Source organism: Colossoma macropomum, unplaced genomic scaffold (assembly GCF_904425465.1).
Source record: "Colossoma macropomum unplaced genomic scaffold, Colossoma_macropomum, whole genome shotgun sequence".
Lineage (NCBI taxonomy): Eukaryota > Metazoa > Chordata > Actinopteri > Characiformes > Serrasalmidae > Colossoma > Colossoma macropomum.
Window position 1 is genome coordinate 18,328,558 of NW_023494810.1, and position 13,510 is coordinate 18,342,067.

General features: G+C 39.2%; 1 protein-coding gene across 1 annotated transcript; it reads right to left on the reverse strand.

Moving 5' to 3' along the window:
• Window positions 1-6,970: 6,970 nt before the first annotated feature.
• Window positions 6,971-13,180, reverse strand: fam83d (family with sequence similarity 83 member D). Its single transcript, XM_036559623.1, has 4 exons — window positions 12,670-13,180; window positions 10,336-10,500; window positions 9,694-9,818; window positions 6,971-8,247 (listed from the first exon to the last, which is right to left on the reverse strand). The coding sequence occupies exons 1-4, from the start codon at window positions 13,138-13,140 to the stop codon at window positions 7,368-7,370; spliced, it is 1,641 nt and encodes a 546-aa protein (XP_036415516.1). The 5' UTR covers window positions 13,141-13,180; the 3' UTR covers window positions 6,971-7,367.
• Window positions 13,181-13,510: the final 330 nt, after the last annotated feature.

The window sequence follows — 13,510 nt, forward strand, 5'->3', positions numbered from 1 at the left end:
GAGTTAACATAGTGCCAGAAAATGATTAACAGCAAGCAGTAGACGTCCTAATGGTGGAGCATTCCCTAAAACAGTGACAGCTACCTTCTGATTATCTGTTCAGCAAGATCCATATTTGATAAAACAAAGAAAAAAGTTAAAGAAAGCCATTATGGACACAAGGTTGACAGAGTCTGTAACAGTGGCCATTTAACGTTAACCCTTCCTAAACCTTTCGCTTTCCGTAGTTCCAATGTTGCTTGCCGTTGATTTCTGTTCAGTGAGGAAAACGTAAATCGGCTGCAACACCGGTAGCTATATGTATATGGAGACTTGCAAGAATTCTCACTTAATCAGTCCTTCAGGTTACAGTCAATCAGTCCAGCATTAACTGCTAGCATTAATATTTCTCCATCATATTCACTCCAGCTTAGAGAGAAAGAAGAAACTTTAAAATCACACCACTTCTCTGGCTTTTTTTCCTGTTCATGGTTACTCTAGATGTGGCCTGTTCTCCATTATGTCCAAAATTAGTGTATTGGCCTGCCAACCTGCTACAAATCGGTGGCGGCTGAGTGCAGTCCAAGACAAGTCCAAGGCCATGACCAGCCAAATTAGAGCCAGACTGAGTCAAGATCATGACATAAAAAAATCAAGCTTCTAAAATGGCCAGTCATTTACTGCACAATGCCTCTTTAATTTATAAAAAAAATAAATTATATTTAGTGTATTCAATTACACTACACAACATTAGCTACCCTAAATGCTGTCATTGATTTAGCTGTGTAATATGCATGTCTTCAAAACTGTGTACCGTACATTGTATTTTGTACCAGTATAAACAGTATACTGCCTGCTGCACCTCAAAGTTGTATACAGAATGGTATCCAATATGCAACAATTACAAACCTCAGTTGCAAAAATGTGTATGAAATGCAGGAGAGCAGCTCCCTCTGCAGGATGAGAACAGGTTTGCATTTACACTCCTGTAATTCTGCTTTAGTTTGTGAAGACCAGATTGATCATCCCACACATCAGAAAACCTTTCTTTAGATATACTTTTAATTAAAATCTTAATCAAAAAGATATCAGCATCCTTTTAGCAAAATGGCTGGAAAAAACAAAGCAGAGGAATCAAAAGTTCTCGTTTGAAATACATAACTCTCATTCATTCCGTTTTATTTGCTCTCCCCTTTGTGAGATCATTACTAATATTGCTGATGTTGTGGGCAGCACTTCAGTAAATGGAAATAACCGGTTTTATCATGAAAGCCATTACTGGAAACTGCCGTTTAATAGCTGTATTGGATAGAGAGGACTACAGTCTCAAAGTCATAGCACAGTGCGAACAGTGGGGCTTCAGGCTGGAACTAAAGGGATGGTTCAAATGGTCAAACTAGGAGAATGCGCTAACAGTGCAAAAAAACTGTGCCCGTGTCAAAAATCATAAACCACTCTCAAGAAAAAAGCAACAAACATATGTATCAGAAAATTACACAGAAGCCTCAATAACTAAATATAACATCAAAATTTTCAATATTAAGTGTGTCCAACCTCTGCCTTCATTAGTTGCCATTCTTGTCAGGAGACTTGCTTTCAGTTTTCCAAAAAAAACCTGCACACTTCCAAAGTTCAGGCTTAGAAGTTGGATGCATTATCCGTTGTAAAACATTCCAAAAAATTCAAGGACGTTGTGATCTGGACTCTGGATAGTCAGTCCATTGTTTTGAGAACATCAGCTTCATTGATTGATTTGCAAATTTTCTTCTTTTCCTTTTGTCAGCAATGGCTTTTTGAAAGCTTAACATCTCTTCAGACCAATTTGCAAGATTTGCTACACATCTTTTCAGACCCATAAAATATAATTTGCATGACTAAATAGTTTTTCAGATTGACAGAGAATGTGTTGTGTACGGTTCTACATACAACCTTTTGGAAAAGGGTTCTGCTATTGTTACAAGCTTGACAGTTTAACAATAGACCTCATTGAGCACTGAGTTTTTTTTTTTTGTTTAGCTGAAGGATGAACAGAAACACCTGTTTTTTTACAATCTGAAGCAAGAGTGGAGCTTGATTTTCTCTCCAAGATGAAAACTTTAAGTACTATTTATATGATGGTGTCGGTTTTGGTGGTCTGCTACATCTTACACAGCTGTTAGGACTCCTATTTTCTCTATTTTGAACAATTTTTGAACTAGTTTTGGAACCTCTTGCAAATGGATTATCTTAAATGACTAGATACAAGATCATGGAATTAATAAGTACTTAATGGCTGCTTGGACTGGAAACAAAATGAATGAAGGGTGCTGTGACTTTTACACAGTATAGTGTAAAAGTATGGTTAAATTGCTGCAAACCTATTAGGCAGATAAAAAAAAGGTTTCTCATATTTATCCTTAGCGTTTTAATTAAACCGTGTGCTATTGCATTTCTATTGGTTTTAAAGGTTACACAAACTATATTTTGACTTTTTCAGTGAGGTATATGCATTACAAACCAGAAATATCAGCTCTGATAATGTATCATACACTACATTGAGTGACAGTGTAAAATTATACACAGCTGCATGTGTTAGTGAAAATTTTAAGACAATTTGGGCCTGAATGCTTTGTGTCTGATCTCTTTATATCCAACCTGGCAAAATACTCATTGTGCAATAAACCAGTACAGTGAAGCAAGAGCCAAGGTTTTACAAACCCTATACAACTAGTAACAGACACAGTGCTCACAATAAAATGATCAATATACAATATATTTAATAAATGCAGTAAACACATCAACTTTGGTTGTAAAGGCATTATTAGAATTCAGTAATGAGCTGGTCAAAATATAAACATGCTTTTCAGTAGAAAAAGTACCCAAGTTCCCAAAGCCATAACTCATTATATATTTATATTAGAAATAATTATACATGATTAGATGTATATAATAAACCACTTCAAGAGATAAAGAAAAAAAAAAATAAAAAAACTAACCATTTTGTAACATTATTTTTCACATGGAAAACGCAACATTTAAAAACAGAGATATATTTTTTTTTCACACCGTCTGCTAAGTGTGCTTTGGCTTGTTCAGCTGCAATTTGCTGTCTTAGCAAATCTCATCGAATCTCACAAAAATAATTCACTAAGAGACTGCAGGTCCCAAACAACAAGAAAAATTAAAGTTACAGTGAAAAAGGTGAAGTTGAAACAATCAGCAGTACACACAGAAGCAATTAAACCTCCTAGCAGTATCTAAACTATGAGAATCATTTCTGTTATTGGTAAACTGTCCAACTATTATTTGATTAACTGACTAATCAAACCATGATCAAAGCACATTCAAAGTTCTGCCAAAGTGCAAAAAGTGTGATATTTATCTAAGCTTATGGCCTCTTTTGATGCATGCACAAAAGCAAGACCAAAGATGAATGATTGGAGCTGATAATAACAGTATTCATACATCATTTTCTTTATTCATTTACATATATCAGTTCTGATCATCCCCACCAAAGATATGCAGTTAGGCCAACTGGAGATACTAAACTGCTCCTAGGTGTGAGTCTGAGTGTGTATGTGAATGTATACGTCTTTGTGTCTGCCCTATGATGTGCTGGTGACCTGTCCAGGGTGTTTCCTGCCTTCCGCCCAATGAGCACTGGGAAAGGCTCCAGCACCCCTGTGACCCAGTAGGATAAGTGGCTTAGATAATCAGAAAGAGTACTAATTATCTTGAACTACATTAAGCAAAACATGAATGGTCTCCTAGTTAATGTTAGCAAAATTAACGTTATCCTGCAGTTCATTAATGTTGAAACGCACAGCTAATACAAATCATGTGTATTTTTGGAGCTCTGTATTCTAAGGACGACAAATATTTCCATTGTTGATTTTTTGTTTATATTTTCAAAGCGTTGTCCAAGGTAGAGTAAGTTAACAACCTGAAGAGGGCAACAATTCTGACATTTTCTCTAACACAAATGCCAATTTCTTTGACAGTTTATGTCTGTATAAAGAGCAATGTCTGCCTGCCAGCGAAACACATCTCAGGATAGCATTGGGTTTAAGTCATGTGACAATATAAAAGTTAACAAGGGGCAGCCGTTCCACTTAAGTACTGCAGAAACTATATCAAAATGTTAATGTACCATAGTGCTCAAACACTGACCTACAACAGCCATATTTTAGTTTCTGTGCATTCTTACAACAAACAGTGAGAACAAGTGGATCAAAGCACTGATTTAAACAGAGCTAATTTGCTGTATGTGTGGGGTAGCCCTGTTTACTGCGGCTGCAGGTGCTCACCTCAAGCAATCTTTGTCTTTGTACAACATGCCAGCAATTTATGTAATCTTTATGTTAAAAAAAAGTGGAACTAGTATATTGCTGTTGTCGGAACAAAACCTCGTATCTCCAAAATGGTAACTTTCAGGAGAAGGAAAAAACATACTTTACTTTAAATGTAAGTCAATGGAACCAGAATTTTTACCAAGTAATTTTAGGTCATTTAATTTGGTTCATTCGTCATGAAATTTACAAACAATGTAAAGAGGTATTTTCAAATTATGTCAAAAACTGAAAAACAAAAATGGAGATACAATGTTTTGTTCCGACAACAGTGATATGTAGTTTGAATTTGATAGACTAGTTTATATTTAGCTGGCTACCCTAGCTAGAAACCATTGCTAAACATAGCTATATTTACAAACAAGGTAGCTTTCCTTAGCTGCTGGCATCAGCTGGCTAACATGGAGCAGCCTCTGTAACACATATACAGCCTTCCAGCAATTTCTGTAACACTATAAAAGAAAAGCAAAACCTTTATATGTAATGTGAATTTGACTGACTTCATTTAAGCTCTCTTGTAGCTAATTATATGCTAGCAGGCTACAGCAAAATAGCTAGCCTACTATTAGCAGTTTAAGGAACATCAACTTCATCTCAGCAGCAACCCAAACAGCAAGCACACATCGGTTCGCTGGCTTGAGCAGGTTGCCACCCCGCTTTGCCACTGCTGGTCGACCCTCAGACCACCCAGATTACTGTCCTGCATGCAAGCTCTAACTATTTTTTATCTACTCAAAACAGATTTTAAATGCAATTTATTTATAAAATAAACTTAGAACAATATCAAACAACTGACAAGGTCTAATATAAATGATTTTATAGAAAATGCTGTTACTGACACTGTGCTAGATTAAAATTATTTACCAAACTAATTTACAAAGTATAACTAAAGAAAGGAAGTAAGGAAAAACAAAAAGTAAGTTGGACTGTGAGTGTAAAATGAGCGATGATAAGGGGATTTTTGTCTTTTACTCTGCTTAAACAAAAGTAAAACACTGAACAAAACCACCTGGAAAATGCTGAACAAAACGCCGGTGGACCACCAGCTTTGCCATCAGCGGGCCGACAGTGGTCCACTATCCTCCTGCTATCAGGGAAACATTAGCTGGCTAGCGATGTTAGCGATCTGCCATGAGGCATCATTCTTCTATTTTTTGAAGCAGTACTTCACATAATATCCACCTTTCACTGACCACTCAAAAAACAACTCTCTGTGACATTTTGATTTCCATTTTCTGCCAGAGTTGTTTGTTATGTGGGAAGAACCATGTGGTGTCTTTGACAATGTTCTAGCAATGTTAGCTGTTCATACTAAGCTGATGTTGGACAAATTACGTCATTGACGTTTTTTGCTTTGTTCTGTAGCATTAGCTTGTTTTAAAAACATGAGTACAAAATTTGTTGATAAATGTGATGTAAAAAGCTGCTTTGTTAGCCAGATAACAGTTTGGGAAAATAGCCACTGTTAGAAATGGTTCCTTGCGAGCATAGCTAAACGAAGTATTTAAATACACTAGCTCTACTTTCATTTGAAAAATATAAATATTGCAGAAACCCTGGCATGCTGTACAAAGACACAGTGACTGCTCTGTGTGAGGCAGCTGCAGCAGCAGTAGTAAATCAGCAGTAATGTTACGCTGTTTGGGTGACTTTCTATAAAATTACCTGCCTATGATTATGTCACGACGACCAGCGGTTTGTACTCCAGAATCAAAGAGTGCGGAGATGGGAGGCAGGGCTAAAAGGCTGTTGGTGCTGCTCTTTAAAATGACAAATAGTCACATATAATATATGCATGTATGACTTTCCACAAATGAACATCATCTTTGTCCACCACAAAAGAAAACATACTGGTGAGTAATTTGTAGTTTTCCTACCTCACCAGTGTTCTGACAAGTCAAACTACTCCCTGAGGATGTGCAGTTCATACTGTAAGTGATTTGTCAAAATAATCTAATGTTACTCTTACAAAACTACTAAAGCTCATCATACTACTACCGTTAATTGCTGGAATATTCTAAGCCCATGTCAGTCTCTGTTAATTAGAAGTATTGAGAAAGCTACTTCAAAAACCCACAGAACATTCTGCTGCTCATCACAGCATTACGCACATTAGCTAGCTAATTTAGTACAACTAATTAATTGCTAGTTTAAAATACAACTCACTTTGTAAGCAAAGTTTTAACAAGGGAAAATAAGGTCAGTTGCTTGTGCTGGAAACCTATTCTTATGTTTTCCATGGAGGTAATTTAGCTCTTGGTAAACAGTGCCTCAGTTTGTCAGAGCCAAACACTTTTGTTACAGCTCTTCAATTATCAGTCAAATAATTAATAGGAACACAAAGAGTAGTCATAATAGGACCATCTCAATAAATCACGAAATAACTAAATAACAGCTAAATAATCATTATTAGAGATGCATAATTGGAACCAGGCAAAAATGGCTCAAATCAAGCAATTATCAATCAGCCAGTTTTATTATTTAGATTTTGGCCGATCTGTGTTGCAATTTTAGGTCAGGTAAGTGCTAAAATATATATTTTTTAAATATATTCATGGTGGAGACATTCAGGTTGTTGTAAAATCAAAACAGTCCCGAAAGAAAAATGTTTCTTTCCCCTCACTATTTTAGCATTATAAGAATTAAATATAATAACTCAGAAAATGTGTAGGTTCACCAGTCATTAATAAATAAAATGGCTATATTTGTGTTGAAGACATCACAAGCTACCACCATCACCACTGTAAAGAAAAATGCGATATATGAGAGTGGCATCTAAAGTGTTTTACTGTGTGCGACAAGCGATTTCTTTTTATAGAAGCCTAAGCTCGCTGTAGTACATCAATCTGCCATAATGATCACATGGATCATATGAACATTATACAGAATTATAGTGAGTTTTTTTTTGTTTTTAAAGTGTTTATCCGTTATTGACATTGTCAACAACTATAACTTTGATAACCAATATCTACAGCCTTATTTACTAAAAACCTTTTCTTGGTTGTGTAAATGTATTAAAACTGAGGTATTTAAATCATGTGTCTACCCTTCCCCCATCCTTCACTGCAGACCCCTTGCTCTTGGCCACGTTCCCATAAATGGTCCCTCCATTACTGCGTGGGCGGGGCCCCTGTAGGCCTTGTGTAGGTTGGAGCCGAGGGATAAACCCACGTCTACCTGCTCACGCCTGTGGGCCAACAGCAGCATCATGTGGTCCAGTTTGGAGCGGATGGTGGTGTAGTGGAGCTGCCGCTCTTTGGCCAGTCTGCAGAAACACTTCCTAAGGTTACTGCCTTGGATCGGGGGGCGGAGGTTTAACATCTGGGGGGCAGGGCCATCACTCAATGGGGAAGAGCTTGTGGTGGAGGAGGAGCTTGAGGATGGAGGGGAGAGGTGCGTTTCTGTCTGGACTGTGCAGTGTGCTGTTGGGCTAGTTTGTGTGGAAATGTGGCGGATTTGGGCAGCTGAAGAGGTCATAACTCCAACAGAATGACAGCTAATGGGGCTTTCAACCTCCTCTGCTTTCAGAGGAGATAAACCTGGAGGTTCTTCAGATGCAATAATGTCCTGTCGAAGTTCCTGCTCCATCCAGTCCTCTCCGAGTGTGGAGCTGTCAGACACTGGAGAACTTTTCCTACCCTCACTCTCCTTGTCTTTACTGATCTGTTGGATCTGTCTGCTCTGCTGGGTGTGGGCTGTGTTGGGTGTGCTGGTCAGACATGCTGGAACCAGGCTGGCTGCCCTGCCCCATGGAGTTCCTGGGGTTTTGAGCAGTAGGTGGTCATAGATTCCGCTGTTTCTGATACTAGAGGGTGCACTGGTGTTCACTGGGAGGGACTGAGCATACAGGATTCTGAACTCTTCATCAAAACTCTCTGTTATCTGGCCAGAAAGCTCAATCAGGTTACTGCTGTTCAGTTTACCATCAGTCCAGCTGAACCTGAGGAATAAGAAATACAGAAACACATCTAAATCTGTCCTGCTGTTAAATGGATAGTGTGAAGAAGTATGCTGTCTTCAAAAAACATTTTGCTTATGCCTGTTATACATTCACATAATCCAAAGTTCTAACTTCTGACTCGTGCCAAAACATATTTGGAGGGCAGCAAAGAATAATATTTGCCAACTTGAGCTGCCTTTTTTGGCAATTTGGAGCTGATTATCTGAAGCTCTCAGAACCTTTGCTCAAAAATGACAAAAGCATTTTGATGCTTTTTCTTGCACGTTACCATTGCATTTAATGAGAACAGTTTGCTTATATGGTCACCAAATCATCGTTCAATAAATGTCCACAGGCGTTTAAGGGACTGAAAGTAGTTCTGAGGGAGACAAAGTTGTAAGTAACAAAAAGCCAACTTCAAACCTGTTCTGTGGTGTTTGGGACTGTAGCGTTAGGCTAAACGTGCCACACAGAACAGGCCTGGTTCCAGCTAACTGATGCGAAAAGGTACATCTGTTTAGTGCAAAGTCGAGTGACTGAGTAAAAGGCAAAATTCTGTGGTGTGTGTAACTGTTGCTGAGCTACTATCATGCTTAAGGCCAATGCACACCTGTCTTGCTGCAACATCCAAAAATTCAAAACCCTTGTTTTTAACAGAGATATGCACACATGCAGCTTAAAGTCAGTCAATCTTTTAGATAAACAAATAAATGCTAAAGGTCTGTTACCTCAGTTAACATTACAGCCAAGTCTTTTTCTCCTAGTAGCTTTTAGCTCAAACAGTAATATAATATAGTAATATAAAAAAAATAAATGTATAATAATGCTTATAATTACTGAAAACAATACAATGAAGAGAGTCTGAAATGAATTGAAGTGTAGGGAGAGGTTCTCTTTAATGTTGTGCCTAAGCAGTTCACGTCCAGTGACACGCCTTGAAAGGTGCGCACTGTTTTCCTGGCTCAGATTTTTCCCCTCTTTCTCCCAGGGCTGCCTACTGGCTAGCTCCCACAACACCAATCAGCGAGTCTTCTAAAATATTTAAGAGTGGAACATGTTTATTTGGTTGTGACACACATAATTTTGAAATACTGTTTTAAGTACTGCTTTTACCTTATTACCGTCATACCACTCAACTGTAGCCCTAAAACACCAAGCCAACTGTCTGCAATCAGACAGTCATCAGATTGAGAACATCTGTGGCAAACAATGGCCTACAGTTATTACAATCTGTTCTGCACCACTGGCTGTAGTGGGCCCTTGTCAGTGCTCGTTTGGCCGATTTAGCATATCAATTTGGTTTTACCAGTGAGAGAGGTCTAATTGGCAGTTTAGCATAGCAAATCTGTGCACTGGAATAGAAATGAAAGTGAGTATAGCAAAACAAACAACACTCAGGAGGGCACACTTAGAGTGTAGTCCAGTTAACTGAAGCAAGGAATTTACCTGTAGGAGCCTGTAGCCACTCTGTTTCCATCAATCAGCATGAAGCGCTCGTGAACCTTCCCAGCGATCCGCGCACCTGACCTCAGGTAGTAAGTCGAGCCGGTTATGGTCCGCACCCTGATATGCTTTAAATCACAAACAAAGTACTGTTAGGAGTAAAAGTTCATAAGCAGCTATATCAACTATTCATTAACTACGAGCCAGTTTCCCAGACTCAGATTAAACCTTAGCCTAGACTAAAAAGAAATTCCAATGGTAATTCTCCACTAACTTTGAAATTTAGACCAAAATTAGGCATAAGCCATGTCTAGGACACCAGCACTATGGGTCAGTTTCCCAGTCAGGGATTGATCTTAGACCTAGACCACTTTTTCCTTTCAATGGAGAATTTCCACAGTGTATTCTAGGCTTATTGTCCAGGTAACTGAACAGAAGTGACTTAAACCCTATACTGCCGGTTTATTATTCAGTTACTAATCTTAAGAATTATTATTCGTCTTATTATTATTCTATTTTGTTTTGTTTTTTTTTATTCAGCAGCTACTATGAAACTAATACGAAAGTTATGTAGTTATGTGACTGATGACATGTGGAGAGTTACTATTTATTAAATTATCATCATTCAGCTACTGAAACACCTACCCGGAGCTCATCCAGACACACATGAAGACTTTTGCACATTTGCAGGAATTCTGAGAGGGATGACTGATCTAGCACGATGTAAACAGGCACCCGGCGCAAAGATGCCTCCTGCAGGTCATGGAAAATATCCAAATCTGTCAGAGAGTCTGTTACTATGGCAATTACCTGAAGGACAAAGAGAAAAACAATAGTGTCTATTACTTTTTGCACCCCAGAAACAAAAAACAAACTTATTAATGGCTAGAATATCTAATGGGTCACATTAAGTGGGGTTGATAATTGTGCACCGACGCTGGGATACTAACACCCTCTGGCTTAGCGCATGGATGAGCGTCTGCTGGCCTAATATCAGCTGCACTCTGCCTGCAGGCTGTACTGCTTAAAATGTAAAGCTGCATGTCTAGGGGAAAGGAGGACATGTTGTAGCATCTATGGAACTCTAATTTCAGTGTGAAATATTCACATTCTCAACATTGCAAGAAAATAACCCACTGAGATGGTCCATTACCTCTGGCTGGCATAGTGACCTTACACGTTTTAGTGTTTTGGCAGAATTTTAAAACGTCTGCTTCTCAGACTATAGATTCCTAAGAGAAGTCTGATGCCCTGTGATGAATTCAAAGGTCAAATACAGAGTATGCATTTACATTTGAGGTGGGGATCACAGAGACAAACATGACTCATGAATCTCTTACCAATGCAGGAACTACATGCCTGAAAGGACTTTTAAATTAGTATCAGACCACAGTAACGTAAACCCACAGTTAATGATTCCATCAGCTTTAACTCTGTGTTGAGACAACTTAGGTGGTGGTGGGGGGGTATGTGTGTGTTTTCAATGCTTGTGGTGAGCCTATAGTCAAAAAGACAAAAGAATTAACTGCTTGCTAGTTTTGATTTTTGCCAGTGTATGTGTATATTCTGTAAGTACTCCAATGGTGTCCTTACATATGAAGTACACCACTATGCCTCTAAATCTCCTCCTGTCTGTGTAACACCATAGTTGAATAACAGACAACTTACAAGGAGTTCAAAAGCAAAATCATGAAAGAAAAGCTACAAAAGTCTCGTTGGCTGAGGTAGGGGCATTCAGCTTTCCGTGTATGACAAATCAAACACTCTTTCGGCCAACTCTGGGCAGTCCTGACTTGAATCTACACTACAGAATTTTGAACATTTCGAACATTGATTTGTGAATTCAGTTGAATTCACAATCCATTTTGAAATTCAGAAGTTAACTACTTAGAGGAATGAAACAAGGTTCAAGTTGACCATGCTGATTTGTCTGTCAGTGGTTCATAAGAGGATGAGTTGAGATAGTGTCTTTGATGAGCCATTTCTAATATTATTATTGAAATCCAAAGAAACATGCTGGCTATGGACAGAGCTACAGAGTTTTTGGTGTGTTTTAGGGCTTCATACAACTCTATGCTGTTACCAAGCAAAATAATATAAAAAAAGTATGAGAACTGAAAGGGGTATGACCTAGCACTGACCACCATCTTAAATAGCAAAAAACAGTAACTTACATAAATAAAATAAAATCTGATCACTTAAAGGGGGTGAAAATCTCAAACCAACCGGAAGATGTGATACGTTTTGCAATCATTGAAAAAAATTCAATGTATAATTTCTTCAGTGACGTTTTTAAGTTGTATGCAGTGCTGTGTTTGGCCAACTAATTGAAACACGTATTATTTCACATGGCAATGAGAACAAGAGTATAAAAGCAATCAAATACGCTTTTTTAATTGTAATGGATTCATAAATCAGGTAACGCATAAAACAAATGATAGCAGCTACATGGTTCTTCACCAAGCATATTTTAAGTGGTGTCGCAAAGTCCAACAACGAGGTTTTTTCTTGTGGCTGGTGCACTGGCTTACCAACAAAAAAAAGACGAAAAAGGATAGCGATTTCAACAACGCGTATATTTAGCTTTCTCGTAGGATCACATACCAGCCTTGTCTTTCAGATAGTCACCAAGTCTAATGTTTTGGAAAGTGCCTGAATTGTAATACAGGAGTAACGTTAGCTGACGACGTTAACGTTATCTGAATTCCCAAATAAAGGTTTTGTAGCTCTATCAAGTTATTGCGATCGGTATATCAGATAGAAACCTGTTTCGCTAACCATACGCGTTTAAATCAACCTACTGACAACACAGAATAAAATAATCATGTTTACAAAGAGTGCCTGATAGACAGCATGAGATTAAATCACGTTATTAAATAAAGTTTTTTTTAATAAAACGTTTGGCTAATATTACATCTATTAGCACATACTCGTAAACTTCCTTCCCCTACAAACGACTCCGCACTGTTTTAACGTTACCTCCTTGGCGCTGCGGATCATCCTCCGGACCGCTTCCTTGCAGCGATAGATGGAGTCTCCGTAAGCGGGCTGGAAGTGCGCCACTGCCCGGGTCACACCACGAAACGACCCAGTGGTGAAGGCGGGCCAGCCGAGCTCTAGTAGCGGGGGCTCCACATCCGACACCTCAGGGAAGTATGTGAGAGACGATCCGTCGACTGTGGCGCTCTGCTCTGAGCCCGACTCCTCCAGAGCCAGGGGGCAGGCAGGTGGAGCTGTAGCGGCCAAAATCCCCCGGAGCTCTGCGGCGGAAAGAAAGCAGGGCAGCCGCTCCCTCCGCAAGAACTTCACGAAAGACTCTGCGCCCCCGGACACCAGAGCCTCTAGAGCCAGTCGGTGCTGCTCATTATAAACAGCGGCGAGCTCGCAGTCCGGTGGGGGCCTAAGAATTCTCCAATTCGGAGAGTCGTCGATGGTCTGAGAAAGAGCCATGCTGAAAACCCACCGCTACAGCACAACGAACAGTTTAGGATTAACCTCCACACACTACTACTCGCCCTGGAGCGCCGAAGAGCCGTCTACTGCTGAATGCCATTGGCAGAAAATGCTGTCCGTCAAACCCGATGCCTCACGTGACCACATAGTAGAAACGCTATTGGACAGAGTACCTCACGGCCATTGGCCACAGTTTGAATTTGAAAGCAAACAGCCATTGGTGATTGGCTGGAGGGGAGACTACCCCTCAGCTGTTTTTCCCCAATAGAGTTGAATTGCAAGGAAAGGCGTTTCCGTAAAACAAGAACGCCCACATCAAGAACGCCCCCTTACCTTTCATTGGCGTTTCCGTGAACAAGAACGCCCA

Bases quoted from the DNA above. Each gene is read 5' to 3' on its own strand.
- fam83d (XM_036559623.1), bottom strand. From the start codon at position 13,140: ATGGCTCTTTCTCAGACCATCGACGACTCTCCGAATTGGAGAATTCTT. The intron at 10,501-12,669 runs GTAACGTTAAAA...TTTGTCCTTCAG, and splicing joins TGATCCGCAGCGCCAAGGAG to GTAATTGCCATAGTAACAGA. The intron at 9,819-10,335 runs GTAGGTGTTTCA...TGTGATTTAAAG, and splicing joins TGTGTCTGGATGAGCTCCGG to CATATCAGGGTGCGGACCAT.